The 13,861-nt window shown below is 42.3% G+C and overlaps 1 protein-coding gene across 1 annotated transcript; it reads left to right on the top strand.

Moving 5' to 3' along the window:
* The first annotated feature begins 1,096 nt into the window (after positions 1-1,096).
* On the top strand, positions 1,097-13,521 carry zgc:152951 (uncharacterized protein LOC569013 homolog). Its single transcript, XM_064311560.1, has 11 exons — positions 1,097-1,192; positions 2,417-2,664; positions 3,122-3,236; positions 4,709-4,861; positions 5,726-5,896; positions 7,815-7,888; positions 8,306-8,713; positions 9,020-9,127; positions 9,463-9,663; positions 9,763-9,906; positions 11,437-13,521. The coding sequence occupies exons 1-11, from the start codon at positions 1,114-1,116 to the stop codon at positions 11,563-11,565; spliced, it is 1,830 nt and encodes a 609-aa protein (XP_064167630.1). The 5' UTR covers positions 1,097-1,113; the 3' UTR covers positions 11,566-13,521.
* Positions 13,522-13,861: the final 340 nt, after the last annotated feature.

Here is a 13,861-nt window from a genome sequence, read left to right as displayed (position 1 = left end):
GCCTGTATTGTAGATATTGTGACCACTTCCCAAAATAATATATAAAAGACATATATCAATTAGGTTTGGTGTAGCCTAATGTGTGCTACATTTTTTAAATTTATCCTTAAGAGGCAATAATTCTGCTGACACATTTCTTATTAGAAGCAATTTAGCCGTATCTGTCGAAATTGTTTTTAAAAAGAATCAAAACTATCGTTGCTCAGTTTTACATGGTGCCCCCAGACAAACTCCAGTGATTCATATCTATACCGTACACAGACCCACGTGACTTTCAGCAGGCGCTCAGTTTACCAACAGTGCCAGGGTGGAAATGTGTCCGTGTTATATTTCACCCCAGCCAAACATGCACGTTTTATGTGTTAGTTACCTTAGTTAGTTACCCGTTGAAAACGCTAAAAACTGCCGATTCCAGGGGTGTCACGGTCAATAAATATCTACCCTAGATAAATATCTATCGTTTTCAATCAAAAGGAGCCGTTAACACAACATCTAAAGTTCATTTAAGTGCGTATACCTTCTGCAAGTTCTGCGGTGCCAAAGAACGCGCAGGACTGATTCTCGTGAACCCTTTTGAGGTTTCCCTATTCCCATAAAATGGGTAAAATAGCAGGCCGGCAGTTCACACTGCGTTAATATGCCAGCAACTTTACCATGCCGAACCTCAACACAGGTAAGATACAATACTGTGCTATTTAGGCTATTTTTATAACTCAAACGTAGTCCGCATTTGTACTAGTTAGTGTTTCTTTGTCGTATGTATCATATGATTATCATACAGAATTGGTTAAATTACTAACACTTAAATGTTAAAATGTATTCCATTAGCTCGGCTACTGGTCGGTAAGCTGTAGCTGTTGGTGAGTCACACGGCAAATTTAAAGCAAATGACGCACAGTGGACAGGTAGCTTGGCCATAGTCAAATGTGTTAAACATACGACCAAAACTATAGCCTGTTCAATTCTTTCATTGATGCAAAAAAGTTGTGTTTTTGTATTGTTTTGCCAAGCCTATAATAATAATTATAATAACTATAATAATAATAATCCGCATGGCTATCAAGGTCGAACGCATATTTTCAAGGAGTGTGATGTGTTGGGCAATAAATACGCATGTTTTTTCCCTCCATACTGATATCTTGCGGATACGGTATCCAGCTAACCAGATGGCTCAGTCTGCACACAAATGCAGGTGAACCCGAAGCAAAGCTAATCAAATAACTAGCCTACCTAATTACATTTACATGCGGCTTATGACTAAGAGCATTAGCTAGAATGGTTAACACAACAAACCGCAGTAGCTAGGCCTATAATAGCCTATATAGACTAGTTTATCCGTAGTGGAATGCCGGGATCGCCTGTGTACGATTTAGCAGTGGAAATTACACAGCTCAGATGGCCGATATCATCTAACCAGCAAGCTCGTATAAGCTAATACTAGCTATCTGTCGCCGAGGTAAATCATGTGGACCTGAGCTGTCAACTATTACACTCGTCTGTGTTTACGACTAGCTAACATTAGCTTGGTCCGTTGGTTAATATATAGGGTATTATTGTAATGATCAGGGTGTGAATATTTTACCTGATCGCGAATCTCTTTTGTCAATACTCGACTGCCTACAAACAGTAAGTTCATTTATTCGCGGAAACCTTTTTGTGGTTCTCTATCCATGTACATTTTGTAATGTAGCCTAAATATTTGTATTTTGCAACACAGAATTGCATGATTGACCGAGCTCAATTTGTTACATTAATTTGTTATGCTAGCAACTGGTCCCACTGTGTTTGCTAATTAATTTTAAGTTCGTTTTTAATTCAGAATTTTACTCTAAATTCAATTTAACACTCCCTGATCTGAGATTCTGCTATTTTACAGCGGTATCAGAAAATATTCTGGAAAAAATATTTTGTTTTGTCCAATGTAAATACGTAACAACGCGTTACAAGTTTCTTCCTGTTCCGTGTAATGGAAACCAAATGTAAACGGAATATAAAATAGTCAATAGTGAAAACACTTAACTTGGCCGCCGAAGCATTTGTGCACTGACTTGTTTGGCTGTAGGCTACACAAGTTGGTGTATTAAAAAAATGCGAAATATTCTTCGTAAAATAAAGCAACACTGTATTTTACCAATTAAATTTTTTTTTATTATTTCAAAATGTAGTCTGCTGTCTCGCGCATTCTTGAATAAAACCATTCAGTGGGATTTTCAACTAGAAAATTTCTGAGGAGTGGTGCAGTTTGTCTGCTAAATTTTGTCACTCATCATGGGGTAACAAATAAATAATTCACACGCTTATTATTTCAACACCATTGAGCCATTCACAGCCATTCTACTCAAGGTTGTCACAATAATTCTTTTTTTTTTTTAAACTAACCTTTCTTCATCCTTTTGACATTCCACACCTTTTGCAGGGTCTCCAATGGAAGAAACCGAGAAAAGTCAAAGGGGGATGGTGACGATATACTCCGTGATGGGCTGCCCACACTGTAGACAGGCCAAATCTCGCCTTCTGGAACTGGGGCTGCCGTTGCGCGAAGTGGACACGAACCAGCACGCCGAGCTGTGGCTTCGAGTGAAGCAGCTCACGGGACGTAGCACCGTGCCTCAGATATTCTTCAACAGCGTCCACGTGGGGGGAAACGATGACCTCCAAACAATGGTGAGCACCTCGTCATTGACAAACACCTGGTCGTCCACCAAGGAACTATGTCTCAAACGGAACAACCAGGTTTGCTGGCGCAAATGTAAACGCCGAACGCCATACTAGGTCCTCTGATTTCGCCATGAGACCAGGCAGCAAATTAAATGAAAAAGAGAGTGGATGATTGGGATGGCAGGTTAGCCATCCCGCCAAGTTACGACCTTGGCGGGGCGGCATGCCCCATATCTATGCAGCACCGAGAATTTGGCACTTTTCTGGGTTTCCTACAGAAATAACCACAGACACTCAGCCCTTAAAAACATACATTTCTGTACCTTCTGATAATTTTACAGCACCCGTTTAAATAGTATTGACCGTCCGATTTTCTATTAAGCCATGAATATAGATTCACTTGCTCACCAAAGATTTAAAAAAAAACTGTCCTTTGTGTCTGTAATTTGTTTGGCCTGATCAGGCTCCAGAGAAGTTGGAGCACCTGGTGCACCTGGTGAGAGAGGAGCCAATGCCCCCAGATGCCCCCCCTCTGCCTGTAGAGGCCCATCTAGAGGGAGGAGGGAACCAAGATGGAGGTGTGTATGCTGTCACAGATGAAAATTTGTCTATAAAGTTGTTGGTTTTTTTTGAGTACTGGAAAATTTCACACATTTGTTTAAATAGCAGCCCACAGAACAGTAAATTTGCCAACCATCCAACTGCAGAAACTGAACCCGGAAACAGGACTGCAGGCTCTGTAATTAATGAAGGAATATTTTCATGTTAGTACCAAAGTAGAAAAACACTTTCTTTCATTCCCAGGACAAATTTTAAAGACACTATATGGAATGGTTGTCTGCCTGTGACGTGTTTGAGTTTGATTGTACGTATGAATTGGACAAGAATTAAACAAAGGCTTCCCAATACTGTGCGTGAAGGAAGGTGGGGGTAGGGAGAGAGGTAGAGAGAGACTGCGAGGAATGTCTTGGCTTCTTGTGAAACAGTCTTTGTTTCAGTACAACCAGCTGAATGTTGTTTGCTGTTGGACAGTGCTACAAAGCGTTATCTCAACACTGGCACCTGAAATCTTGTGTTCAGTGTAGCAGCAATATACCATGTCATAGATTTTAAATGTAGAATTCATGAATATTGCAAGATTATTTTGTTTTTTCTAAACAAAATAAAAGCATGAGTCTGGTGGGCACTGAGTTAAAAAAGAAAAACAAGAAAAGGAATGCGGCCTTTAATTTGTAATCTCAGAAAAAGCTCAATGCGGTTAGACTGGATGAAGTCCAAAGCGTGCCATGATAAAGATTCCAGTATGAACCATCATTTATGCGATGCGGAGGTACAGTTCTTGTCACAGCGACTGTTATACCAAGGACTCTGTTGTTGCATAAAACATGTGGCATGTCATTGGTGGTCATTGATTGTCAGATATGATTTGCTCAGTAGGTAAATTATCTGAGCGAATTGGAGTAGGTAAAGAATCTGATAAGAGACTGAGCATCCTTGATTTTACACACTCAGGTAAAATATCTTCAGCAAACACAGTTGAAAATATGTAACAAACATTGTTGTCTTATTGTGAGACAGCATGCTTGGGAATGCCATTATCAGTGCTTGTGTCTCGGGTCTCTTCAGTCTTACCACAGAGCACTTTGTCTTTAAGCTGAACAACTTTGAACAAGTTGCTGATTTTAGTGTTTATTGTCTAAACAGTACTGTGTTGTAAGTCGTAGGTCATATTGGCAAAAGACTGGTTATGGCAAAAAACAGAGTAGAATACTCTTGAAAGCTTGTCACTCGATGTTAAGTGTTTTTCTGGTTAGATGGAGATAAGTCAAAAACGCCCTTTTTTCTTAAGGAATTATTTGCTTAAAGAATTTAGGTTAAGTGTCTTGCTCAAGGCTACAACGGCAGTGTGCTATCTGAGATGCGAACCTGCAACGCCAGTTCCCCAACTGTTATGCTACACTGCTGCCCATACACTAAAGCTTTGCTCCCGCACACACCTTGTGAAAGACCAGCTTTGTCTGACCCCCTCCTCCCCCCCCCATCCTAACAGAAAATAAGTGTGAGAGGGATGATTTTGCGGACATGGTGGCAGAGTTCAAGGAGTGCGGGGTGATTGGCAACCACAGGAAGGGGCTGAAAGTGTACAAAAACAGCTTCACTGGAGTGCAGCTGCTGGATTGGCTGGAAAGAGAGAAGGGACTGGGTAAGTCACCCTTGCGCTCTTTGGGAAAGTGACCGACGGTGAGCGTTTAGTGAAATCACAGGGAAGCCATGTTGAGCAGTGCGTGCTGTCACCCCTAGTGCCCATATAATTGGAAGTGACTGATTCACTTTGCGTCTTTGTAAAGTCTCAGAGAGTTTAGCATGTTTTCTGATTTGATCTGCTCTGTTGTAGGCAATCACTGGTTAGCAGAACCTATTATATGTGACTTTGGGATGGACTGTATATCTTTATCCTTTAGAAGCCCTAAAATACAGTTTTTCTTGCTGTCATTGAAGTTAAAATAACTCAGTTTCATCAGTTTTAGTGTTGTGAAAAAAGTGTTGTTTTTACTTCTTCATGTTTTATGAAATGCTATTATCATAGATGTCTTAAGAAACAGTATTGCCTCAATTTCCAGTGCCGTTAAATAGAAAGGTGTACAGAACAACATAATCTGAAGATAATAAGCTTAATCGTTGTAGCTGGCTTTGCTCTAAGTCAAGGTTCATGCGGTCTTTCTGCACTGTTTTTATAATACATTATGCAGTCCATATGGTGGAGGGGAAGGTCATTTTAGGCCATAATGTATACTTAATAAACCTCAGAGTACATTTTCTGAATTTGGGAATTTTCCATTCATGTAAAAAAATCCTTGATTGAAATCTAGGCATAGTGTCTGATCTCAGTATGAATGCTCAAATATGTGAATAGATATTGCTGAGCACTCTGACTACATTGATTGCTTATTTATTTAAATGTGTTCTTTAGATTGTTGTTTTCCGTGTGTCCCGTGGGACAGAAACGGACCCGACTGAAGTCTTGATTCCTGTGATGTGCTAACATCTTCTCACTTGCGCCCCGTAGACAGGAGTGAGGCTCTTGAGACGAGCAAAACTTTGATGGACAGGAAGTTCTTTAACTCTGTCCCGAGGAAAAGGGAGTTTGAAGAGGGTAACGCACTCTTCAGATTGGTGGAGCATGGCCCGCATTCAGCACTCAACGCAGGACAGATGGCCGCATGTGTCCCCCTGCAGGGTATGTAGAGAACAAAGTGATGATCTGGTGATGACCAAGGCACACCTGGTGCTGAGCACCACAATAAACACTTCCTGTACACATGAAAATAACAGTCACATTGGGGTGGAGTACACTGCGTGTTCCTCCAAGTCCCTAGGGTCATAGGTCAAAAATCAAGATCACTTCTCACTGTTGAAATTCAACATCTGAGAGAACAAATTATATTAGACGATTAAACCCAGGGAAGGTGTTTGGTTGGACATGCAGTACTTACAAAGTGGGTAACCCTTTACAATTTTAATTTATAAATGTTTATGTCAAACCAAATACTTTCCTTGATTAAAGTAAACCTCAACAGATGATGTTAACAGAATAGTCCCACTGTGTCCGGGTCCCGGAAAAACCTCTGGTTATTCTTGGGACTTTCCAGCTCCCATAAAGTTCCTGCCCCTCCCAGTGAAGTGAGGTGGGAAACATTGCAGGAAACAAGAATGTGAGTGAGTGCTTTTTTCTGTCAAATCAAGATGTTGCTGGTGCCCCACAGGGTGGGGTATAATTAGAACGCAGCATTGTAAGGAGAGGAACCCCAGACAAAGATAATCGGACATACAGGACCTGTTTGGGGAAAAAAATACATAATCGCTCATTTGGTCAATGTGCAGACTCCGTGGCTCTCATTGCAGGGGAGGTCTAGACTGCCGCAAAGAACTGTCCCTGATACACACAGTCCTGTGCTTCTCTGGGGTTTTCTACAGGGTCTGTAGCAACATAAAACTGCATTGCTGGCGATTCAGTTGTGTGTGTGTGTGTATGTGTGAGAGAGAGAGTCTGCATCTGTGTATCTGCAGGTTTCTGACCTGTCTTGGCTGCCCTTTGTCTCTTATCTGTGTTTTCCCTGTCTTCGCTGTGCATTATGGGAATTTAGCACATAATTCATTTGTAGGTGGTGGGGGAGGGGGGTTGAATTCCAGTAAAGGAACACCTGAGTGTTGATCCTTTAATGGACTTTGCTTCTTGAGTGGTGCATTTCAGGTCAAGCTCTATAACTCGTATCTGGGTGAACGAAATGGCAAGCGTCTTGTACACAGCGCAGATATTTCAGTTTAAATTGTTCTGAGTTATAATAAGATCTAATTGCATTGAAAGGTCTAGATCAAGACGTCGATGCTAACTAATCAATTTCCTTTGAGTGTGTTATGTGAAATGAACTGGCATAATTCAAACTGATTCATTTTCAGGCTGTGGGTACTAGCTCTTGGTGCGATGTTGCTTCTTAGCACTAATAATCCTTCCCACTGCTCCTGGCTGTGTCGTCATTATTGGGCAATTCACACTTCCTCTCTCTGTGTTTCTGTTGCCATGATACCGTCAACAATAACAGCACACTTTGCTTTTCCCTAATGAACCCTTCTCTGCCCAAAATGGCTCCGAGGGGGCTCCAGATTGCAATACCCTGCTGAGGAGAGCGTACTGCCCTGGGACCTCCGTCTGGGGGGTGGGGGTGGGGGGAGACATTCATTAGGCATTCAGGAAGGGGGCTGCAGAGAATGAATACAAATGTGTGGGTGTCAGGGCATTGGTGTATACCCCTGAGCTGTCGCAAAGCACAGAAATACTCACATTTTTTCTCAAAGTGGCATCCATTGCCATCCCTCACAAGATGCAAAAAAAGACAAAAAAAACAGAATAGCAGGGTGCAAACCACTACATTGAGCCATCAGTCAAAAAAGAGAACGCCATCTGGAAAGGAAACAGGTCGACCATGTTCCTTATTCTGAGTACCGGCGACCTGCAGATAACCCAGAATAAGGAACGGCTCGCGAACACGAACCTCTGCGACACGGGTGTGGCTAAAGCCATTTCACCACTCTGCTCTAACGAAGCCAGGGGTCAGAAACGTCGGTGAACTCCTGTGTGTTCCCTCTTGTGTGCTCAGCTGCCGAGCTGTCGGAGATTCTGAGAAACATGATGCTGAGGCTGTACTCCGATCACCTCTCGGCGGACGGCAAGGTATCGCGATCGCACCGGTGAAACGCTACACCTGTAACTTTGTGCTACATGTTTAGAGCTGGTATTTTATGACACAATCTGACACAAACTGTAAAAGCACAGTTTTTTTAGTGCCATATTCCCAAATCCCATTTCCATGCGCCCACCACTCCACCTCAGTTTATTTTTAGAAAATATTTGCTTGTTTTAACATTACTTTTTGACAAGTGAAACCGTCTTTACCCCATTTGCAAATTTGCTTGACGAGTGAAAGTCTACCCCCATTGTCAAATGAGTGAAACTCTCACTTCATTGTGAAGTTATTTTTTTTTTTTGGTGTTTGCAGTATTTGCATATGTAAAGTATGCAAAGCAAATATGGGGGAAAAAAAAAAAAGCAAAACCTGACCTGAACTGTGGTCCCCTCTGTGTTCCCCAGACGGTGGATTACAAGGCCATGTCGCAGAGCCCGTCCTTCGAGCGGTACTGCGAGCTAGCCGTGCAGCTGCAGCGCTTGGACCTGCAGGCACTGAGCCGGGCCGAAAAGCTCGCCTTCTTCATCAACATCTACAACGCCCTGGTCATCCACGGCAACCTGCGGCTGGGAGCCCCAAAGAACCCCTGGCAGAGGTACCGGGTAAGGGCCCGCCCGGCCGCAAAAATCTTTTCAACGGGACAGCAGCAGCTCCTTAAGTTACGGTCCCTGCTAATTCATGTTCCTTATGCTACGCCGCTAACGTTCATGTTGCTAAGCGCTGTCATTCTCTATTCTCCGTTATTCTCTCTCATTGCAAACATTCTGAATTCCTGTCCTCTTAAAAGCATGGTTTACTCAGTTTTAAAGTGTTAAATGTTAATCTCGTATGTCGCTTGCATCAAAAGCTGCATATAACACATTTACCTTCTGTGATGTTGTTGTACAACATTATCAAGCCTTTTATCAGTTTGCAATTATGATGGTCTGATGGAGGTCATAAATGGTCACGTCCAAAGTGAAGCCATAAAAATCGTGACTGGAGCCATACTTGAGTCCACATGCTTAACTGAAGCACTACCACACTGGTGATTGTTGTCAGTGACGTGTTGATCACAAAATAAAAATGCTACGAATTGCGTGTTGTTTTAAGTTCTTAGTTTCCATTCTTTACTATAGTACCTCATTGGTGGGGAGGTGTTCACCTTGCAACAGGAGCACGGGTACTCGGGAATAAAAAGGTGTCGCGAACCCTCAAAACCTCTCAAGACGACGCCCGGTTTGCAGGTACCCCTCCATGCAGATATCACACTCCTATTTCAGTGCAGTCAGTGGCACAAGTTGCATACAACATAAAATACAGGTATTTAAGACTGTCTTATCCAGAGCGACTTACACAACTACATAGCACTTTACATTTGTTTCACATTTATGACAGCTGGATAATACTTCGAAGCAATGCAGGTTAAGACCTTGCTCAAGGGTACACAGCAGGTCCCTTACCTGATGAACCTACCTTTGGTTACAAGGCAGTCCTACCACTGTGGCCACACTCCGTGCACGTACATACATACACTGTATACTTCAGCATATGTCGAGTCATAACTAATGTCAGTTAAATTTTTTTTCCCAGTCTGTTGTTCAGTAGGAAGCAAGTTAGGTTAGGTTTTTTGCACTCAGGATGGCGGTGGCGGGGGGTGGGTCATCTGGCTTTGTCTATGAATTTCCACCAGGTGGCGCTTCCACAGGCTGAGCCCCTCATTCACTTTGCCTTGAACTGCGGTGCAAAAGGATGCCCCCCTATAAAAACATACACGCCTAAGGTAAAGTAATATTAATAACACTAATACTAGTAATAAATTGGCAACTGTGAACTCGATTCAGGGAGGGCTCACACGAGCGTGTTTGGCTGATCCCCGCAGGACATCGACAGCCAGCTGCACATCGCAGCGGAGGCCTTCCTGGAGGAGGATGACGCCTGCAGGGTTGACGCTGACAAAGGAGAGGTGAAACTCAGCCAGGTCTTTAAGTGGTACCGAGGAGACTTCGGGGACACAGATGAGAAGGTAATGTTATGGTAACACTATCACAGTGGCACTTCCCTTGGGCTCTACAGTGTTCACTATCTAATGAATGAGCCCAACTATATAGTAACACGTTCAGATTGGCACTGTGAGGTAGTGGTTGAAGACCCTAATCACAGTTTTGGCACTGGGGGGCCTTCCCTTGAGCCCTAGAGTGTTCACTTCCTAATGGACAAGCTCATGTTTAAATGCCAGTCTTCTTGTATAAGCCAGCATACTTTGACAGCTGCTGTTTTACATCAGGCTGATGGTTCAAAAGATGAATGCTTTGAGTACAGACTCCGGGCTGTGTATTTGACGGAGATGCTACACCTCCTGCCAATTTACGTGAAACTATAGTTTAATTTTCATTGTACAGACAATTGTGTTTTCTCTCATCTTTTTTTCTGCCCGGAGTCCAATAATAGGCTTTAAATAGTCAATTCCTAAATTTTGTGTCTTGGCACGTGCGTGTCTGTGCTCTGCTATGACCAAGCGGCCCACCCCATGTGAAATCCGGCCTCTAAGGGAGGTTTGCGGTTACCGGAAATTAAAGGGTGGGTTTAAAAGCCTTTGTGCAACGCCACTGAGCGTCGCGATAATGAGAGGTGTGTGCCCAGTGCTTAGGTTTAAGAGGATTAAGCGACAGTAGACTGCTGGCAAGTCAGAAGGAAAGTCTGAGAAATGACGTACGAGTCCGATATATTCATTTTTTCCTGAAAAAAGGAAAAAACCTTGTGCACGACATTTTTAAGAAGGTGCTGGTTACAGCAACGTACAAATAGTAAGTAAAGGCCAACTATTAGCAGCATGTTGTAAACCACACTGTCACAAGAAAAGAAAACTGAGATCATTTTCTTTTCATAAGCTTTACATACACAGATTAAGCCTAGTGCTAGACTAAATTCAATTCTGAATGGAGATTCTGCATAGAAAACTCAATTTAGCCCAGGACTAAGTTTAATCTGTGTCCGTGAAACTGGCCCTGAAAGCTTAGTTTAATGACAGACTACGATGCAAAAACTAAGCTTTTACATGTTTTAGTTCCTTTTTTGTTTTTTTATGACCTTGTTACTTTTGTTTCCTTCTCAAGTGCAGTTACTAATAAACTTTTTTATAGCCATAATTTCACCATAAGTATGCATAATGTATCATTGACATTGTAGCTATGCTTATATCAGGATATACTGGAGCTCTTCAGTTCTTTTACTGGTGTAAAGAAATACTAAAGCTTCTTTATGTCTGGTAGTGTACACTATCTTGTGATTTGAACCAGTCCAATATGATGCATTCACTGATGCATGTGAGAATGGTTGATGTCTTAACATAGTCTAGGGGAAGGTTAGACTAATTTCAGTGTTTTAAGTCACACCGTGCTTGTTTCCATGAATCACATGAAATGATTGAACTGGACATTCTCAAGTGATAAAAATTTAAATGAAAACATTTTGAAGCCATTTCCAGTATTTCACAGGGTCAGGAAATGTGTGGCAGAAGTGATGAATTTCTTTCTGTTTTGTGGTCATCCTGCAGGTGCTGAACTGGATTGTAAACCACATGAGTGACTCCCCTAAAAAGTCCTGTCTGCAGGCCCTACTAAAGGCTGGCAAATTCAGAGTCAGCTACATGCCGTATGACTGGTCCCCCAACAGCAAGGACTGAGGCTGCATTGTTTGGACCTCGTTTACCACCCCTTCATACACACAGATGTGTGTGCAAATTGTAGCTTTGTAATTTATAAAATTTTTAACTGATGTGTAAAAGCACGTAGCGCTATGCAAACTCAGACCGTACGTGTGCACAACTAGTGGCTGAAAAGTTATATCGCAAGTAAGATAGGTTTCAATCAAATAAGGCACCAGGTGTGTGCATAGCGGTTATTCAGATGACATTACTATTAATGTTCCGTTAATTTCAATAGGCAGCAGCACACCAACAATTAATCAACTAACACAAGGCTAAATAATCACACAATTATCAATTTAAATAATAAAATCTCACCAATCATTCAGTTAAGACTCAAAGAATATAATTTGTCCTATAATATAATGCATTATTTTTTTCCTCTATGTAAAGTGACCTTGAGTGCTACATAAAGGCACTGATAAATAAAATGGCTTTATGATAATAACAACAATAACAACCATGCTGAGATAACATGGTAGGCTTTATGCAATGTCCATATAAATTAATAAGTCAATGATGTGTGAAATGTTCAGTTCATTGTATGTAGCCAAGTCATTTCCGTCATCACCATAATTGTCAGTGAATGCAATTAAATAATCATTCAAGTCTGACATAAACACACATAGTTCTGGAACGCTGGTGGTCCTGTAGCGGGACAGATGCGCTGTGTGTTTTGGGCTGAGCATTCGCTCTGCGGCATAGCGGACGTCCCAAAGATGACCCGTGAGTGGCCCAACATGTACGGCAAATTAGGGGCCTTAACTGGCCATGGAACCGCACGTGTGTGCGTGTTTGTAGGATGACTATGTGCGGCGTATGCAAATTTAGAAATAAAAAAAAAAATGTTTTATTTGCCACCCAACCCCAGGGCAGCATATAGAAAGTCCCAGCCAAATCTGGAATGTCCAACAGTCATGCAACCACAGCTGCGTTCTATGCGTGAACCACCCCGCCAATTTGGGACACCTGAGACATCTGCGCTTCGCCTCCAAAAACACCTGCAGTCTAACAGCTACTTCTTTTTGCGGGACAGAACACGGCTAAGCTTGCGTAGAGTGGAGTCCGAGGAAGACCTTTCATGTGTGGCACAGCCTAACGAGCGCCCATTCCGGGAAGTGGGTGTCGCTGGAGAGCAATGAAACGCGGATCCCCATCCCACCGAACCCTCCCCCTTCCTGCGGCGATGCCGTGCAGAGCTACTGGCCACAGTGAGCGCCGGCACGGTCCAGATCTGATCCGAGGCTGTGGGCGCATGCAAATCTCAGCAATACCAAATATTTCACGCGGATGACGGATTGTGGATCTGAGCACATGCTCAACTTTCGAATGAAATTTAAGCCAGATTTAATAACGAGGCCCCTGGTCTTTACACCGGGATCAGTGGAGTGCGTGTTCTAGAGCTGGGGTACCCCTGGGTACAGCTGCAGGGGGTTGCTACCCCCCTCCTAACAAGGAATTCCTCTCCACACAACCTTGTGCTGGCCCTTAGCTTTGGCATAACTCGTTTCAGTGGCTGGCTCTATGAATTGGCGATTTTTGATTGTCTAATGACGCAGATGTTCTCTTATTTTTGCAATTACAACAAATTTGTGAATGCAAATTTCATTTCATAGCACATTAACAGTTGTTGACGCTGTCAGTAAGTTATAAGTTGGAAGTCCCTCAGAATAATAAAATGTGCTTGGAAGGAAGAATGGGAATAATAATTCCCCAGATATTGCCTGTTTGTTGTTATTCCCGGTTTGCGGGAAATGTCCTATACGAGTTTTATCCAACTGAGGTACTTGTTCTTAGTGCAGCAATGTACCCCGAGATGTATCTGGGTGAGGTCAGAGAATTTATGGACGCTTGTGATGGAATGGGGCTGTACTCAGGAAGGCCCAAAAATGGACATGAACATAAAAATAAAAAGTTCCATGTGCAAAAAAAAAAAACATATCAATGTGATCGCTATGTATGTTAAATTAACAATTGTGCTGCAATTTACGCTCAACTTTTGTCTTGACTGAGAAAGTGTGCCAGACTGATTTCAGTTAATGGGCACAAAAAACTTTTATAAACGAAAAAGCAGAATACTGTATGTCTATTTGTGTACATATGAAAATGCTTGAATAGGATTGTTACTATATTATATGCTCTGTGAGAGAATTCATAACATTTTGACTTATTTTTATCGCTGAGTTTAGTTCAGAAATGGGAGGTTGAATACAAGCATGTAAAACAGCAGATAGCTGTCCGTCTTCTAAAGCCAACTAAATGTCATTCACTTCCA

This window comes from Anguilla rostrata, chromosome 15 (genome assembly GCF_018555375.3).
Source record: "Anguilla rostrata isolate EN2019 chromosome 15, ASM1855537v3, whole genome shotgun sequence".
Classification (NCBI taxonomy): Eukaryota; Metazoa; Chordata; class Actinopteri; order Anguilliformes; family Anguillidae; genus Anguilla; species Anguilla rostrata.
This window is presented reverse-complemented; position numbering and strand designations above follow the sequence as displayed.

Excerpts from the sequence above, each read along its gene's own strand:
- zgc:152951 (XM_064311560.1), top strand. The coding sequence starts at position 1,114 with ATGTTTTTTCCCTCCATACTGATATCTTGCGGATACGGTATCCAGCTA. Across the intron at positions 3,237-4,708 it reads AGGAGGGAACCAAGATGGAG|AAAATAAGTGTGAGAGGGAT; the intron begins GTGTGTATGCTG and ends CCATCCTAACAG. Across the intron at positions 8,714-9,019 it reads TTTACTCAGTTTTAAAGTGT|TACCTCATTGGTGGGGAGGT; the intron begins TAAATGTTAATC and ends TCTTTACTATAG.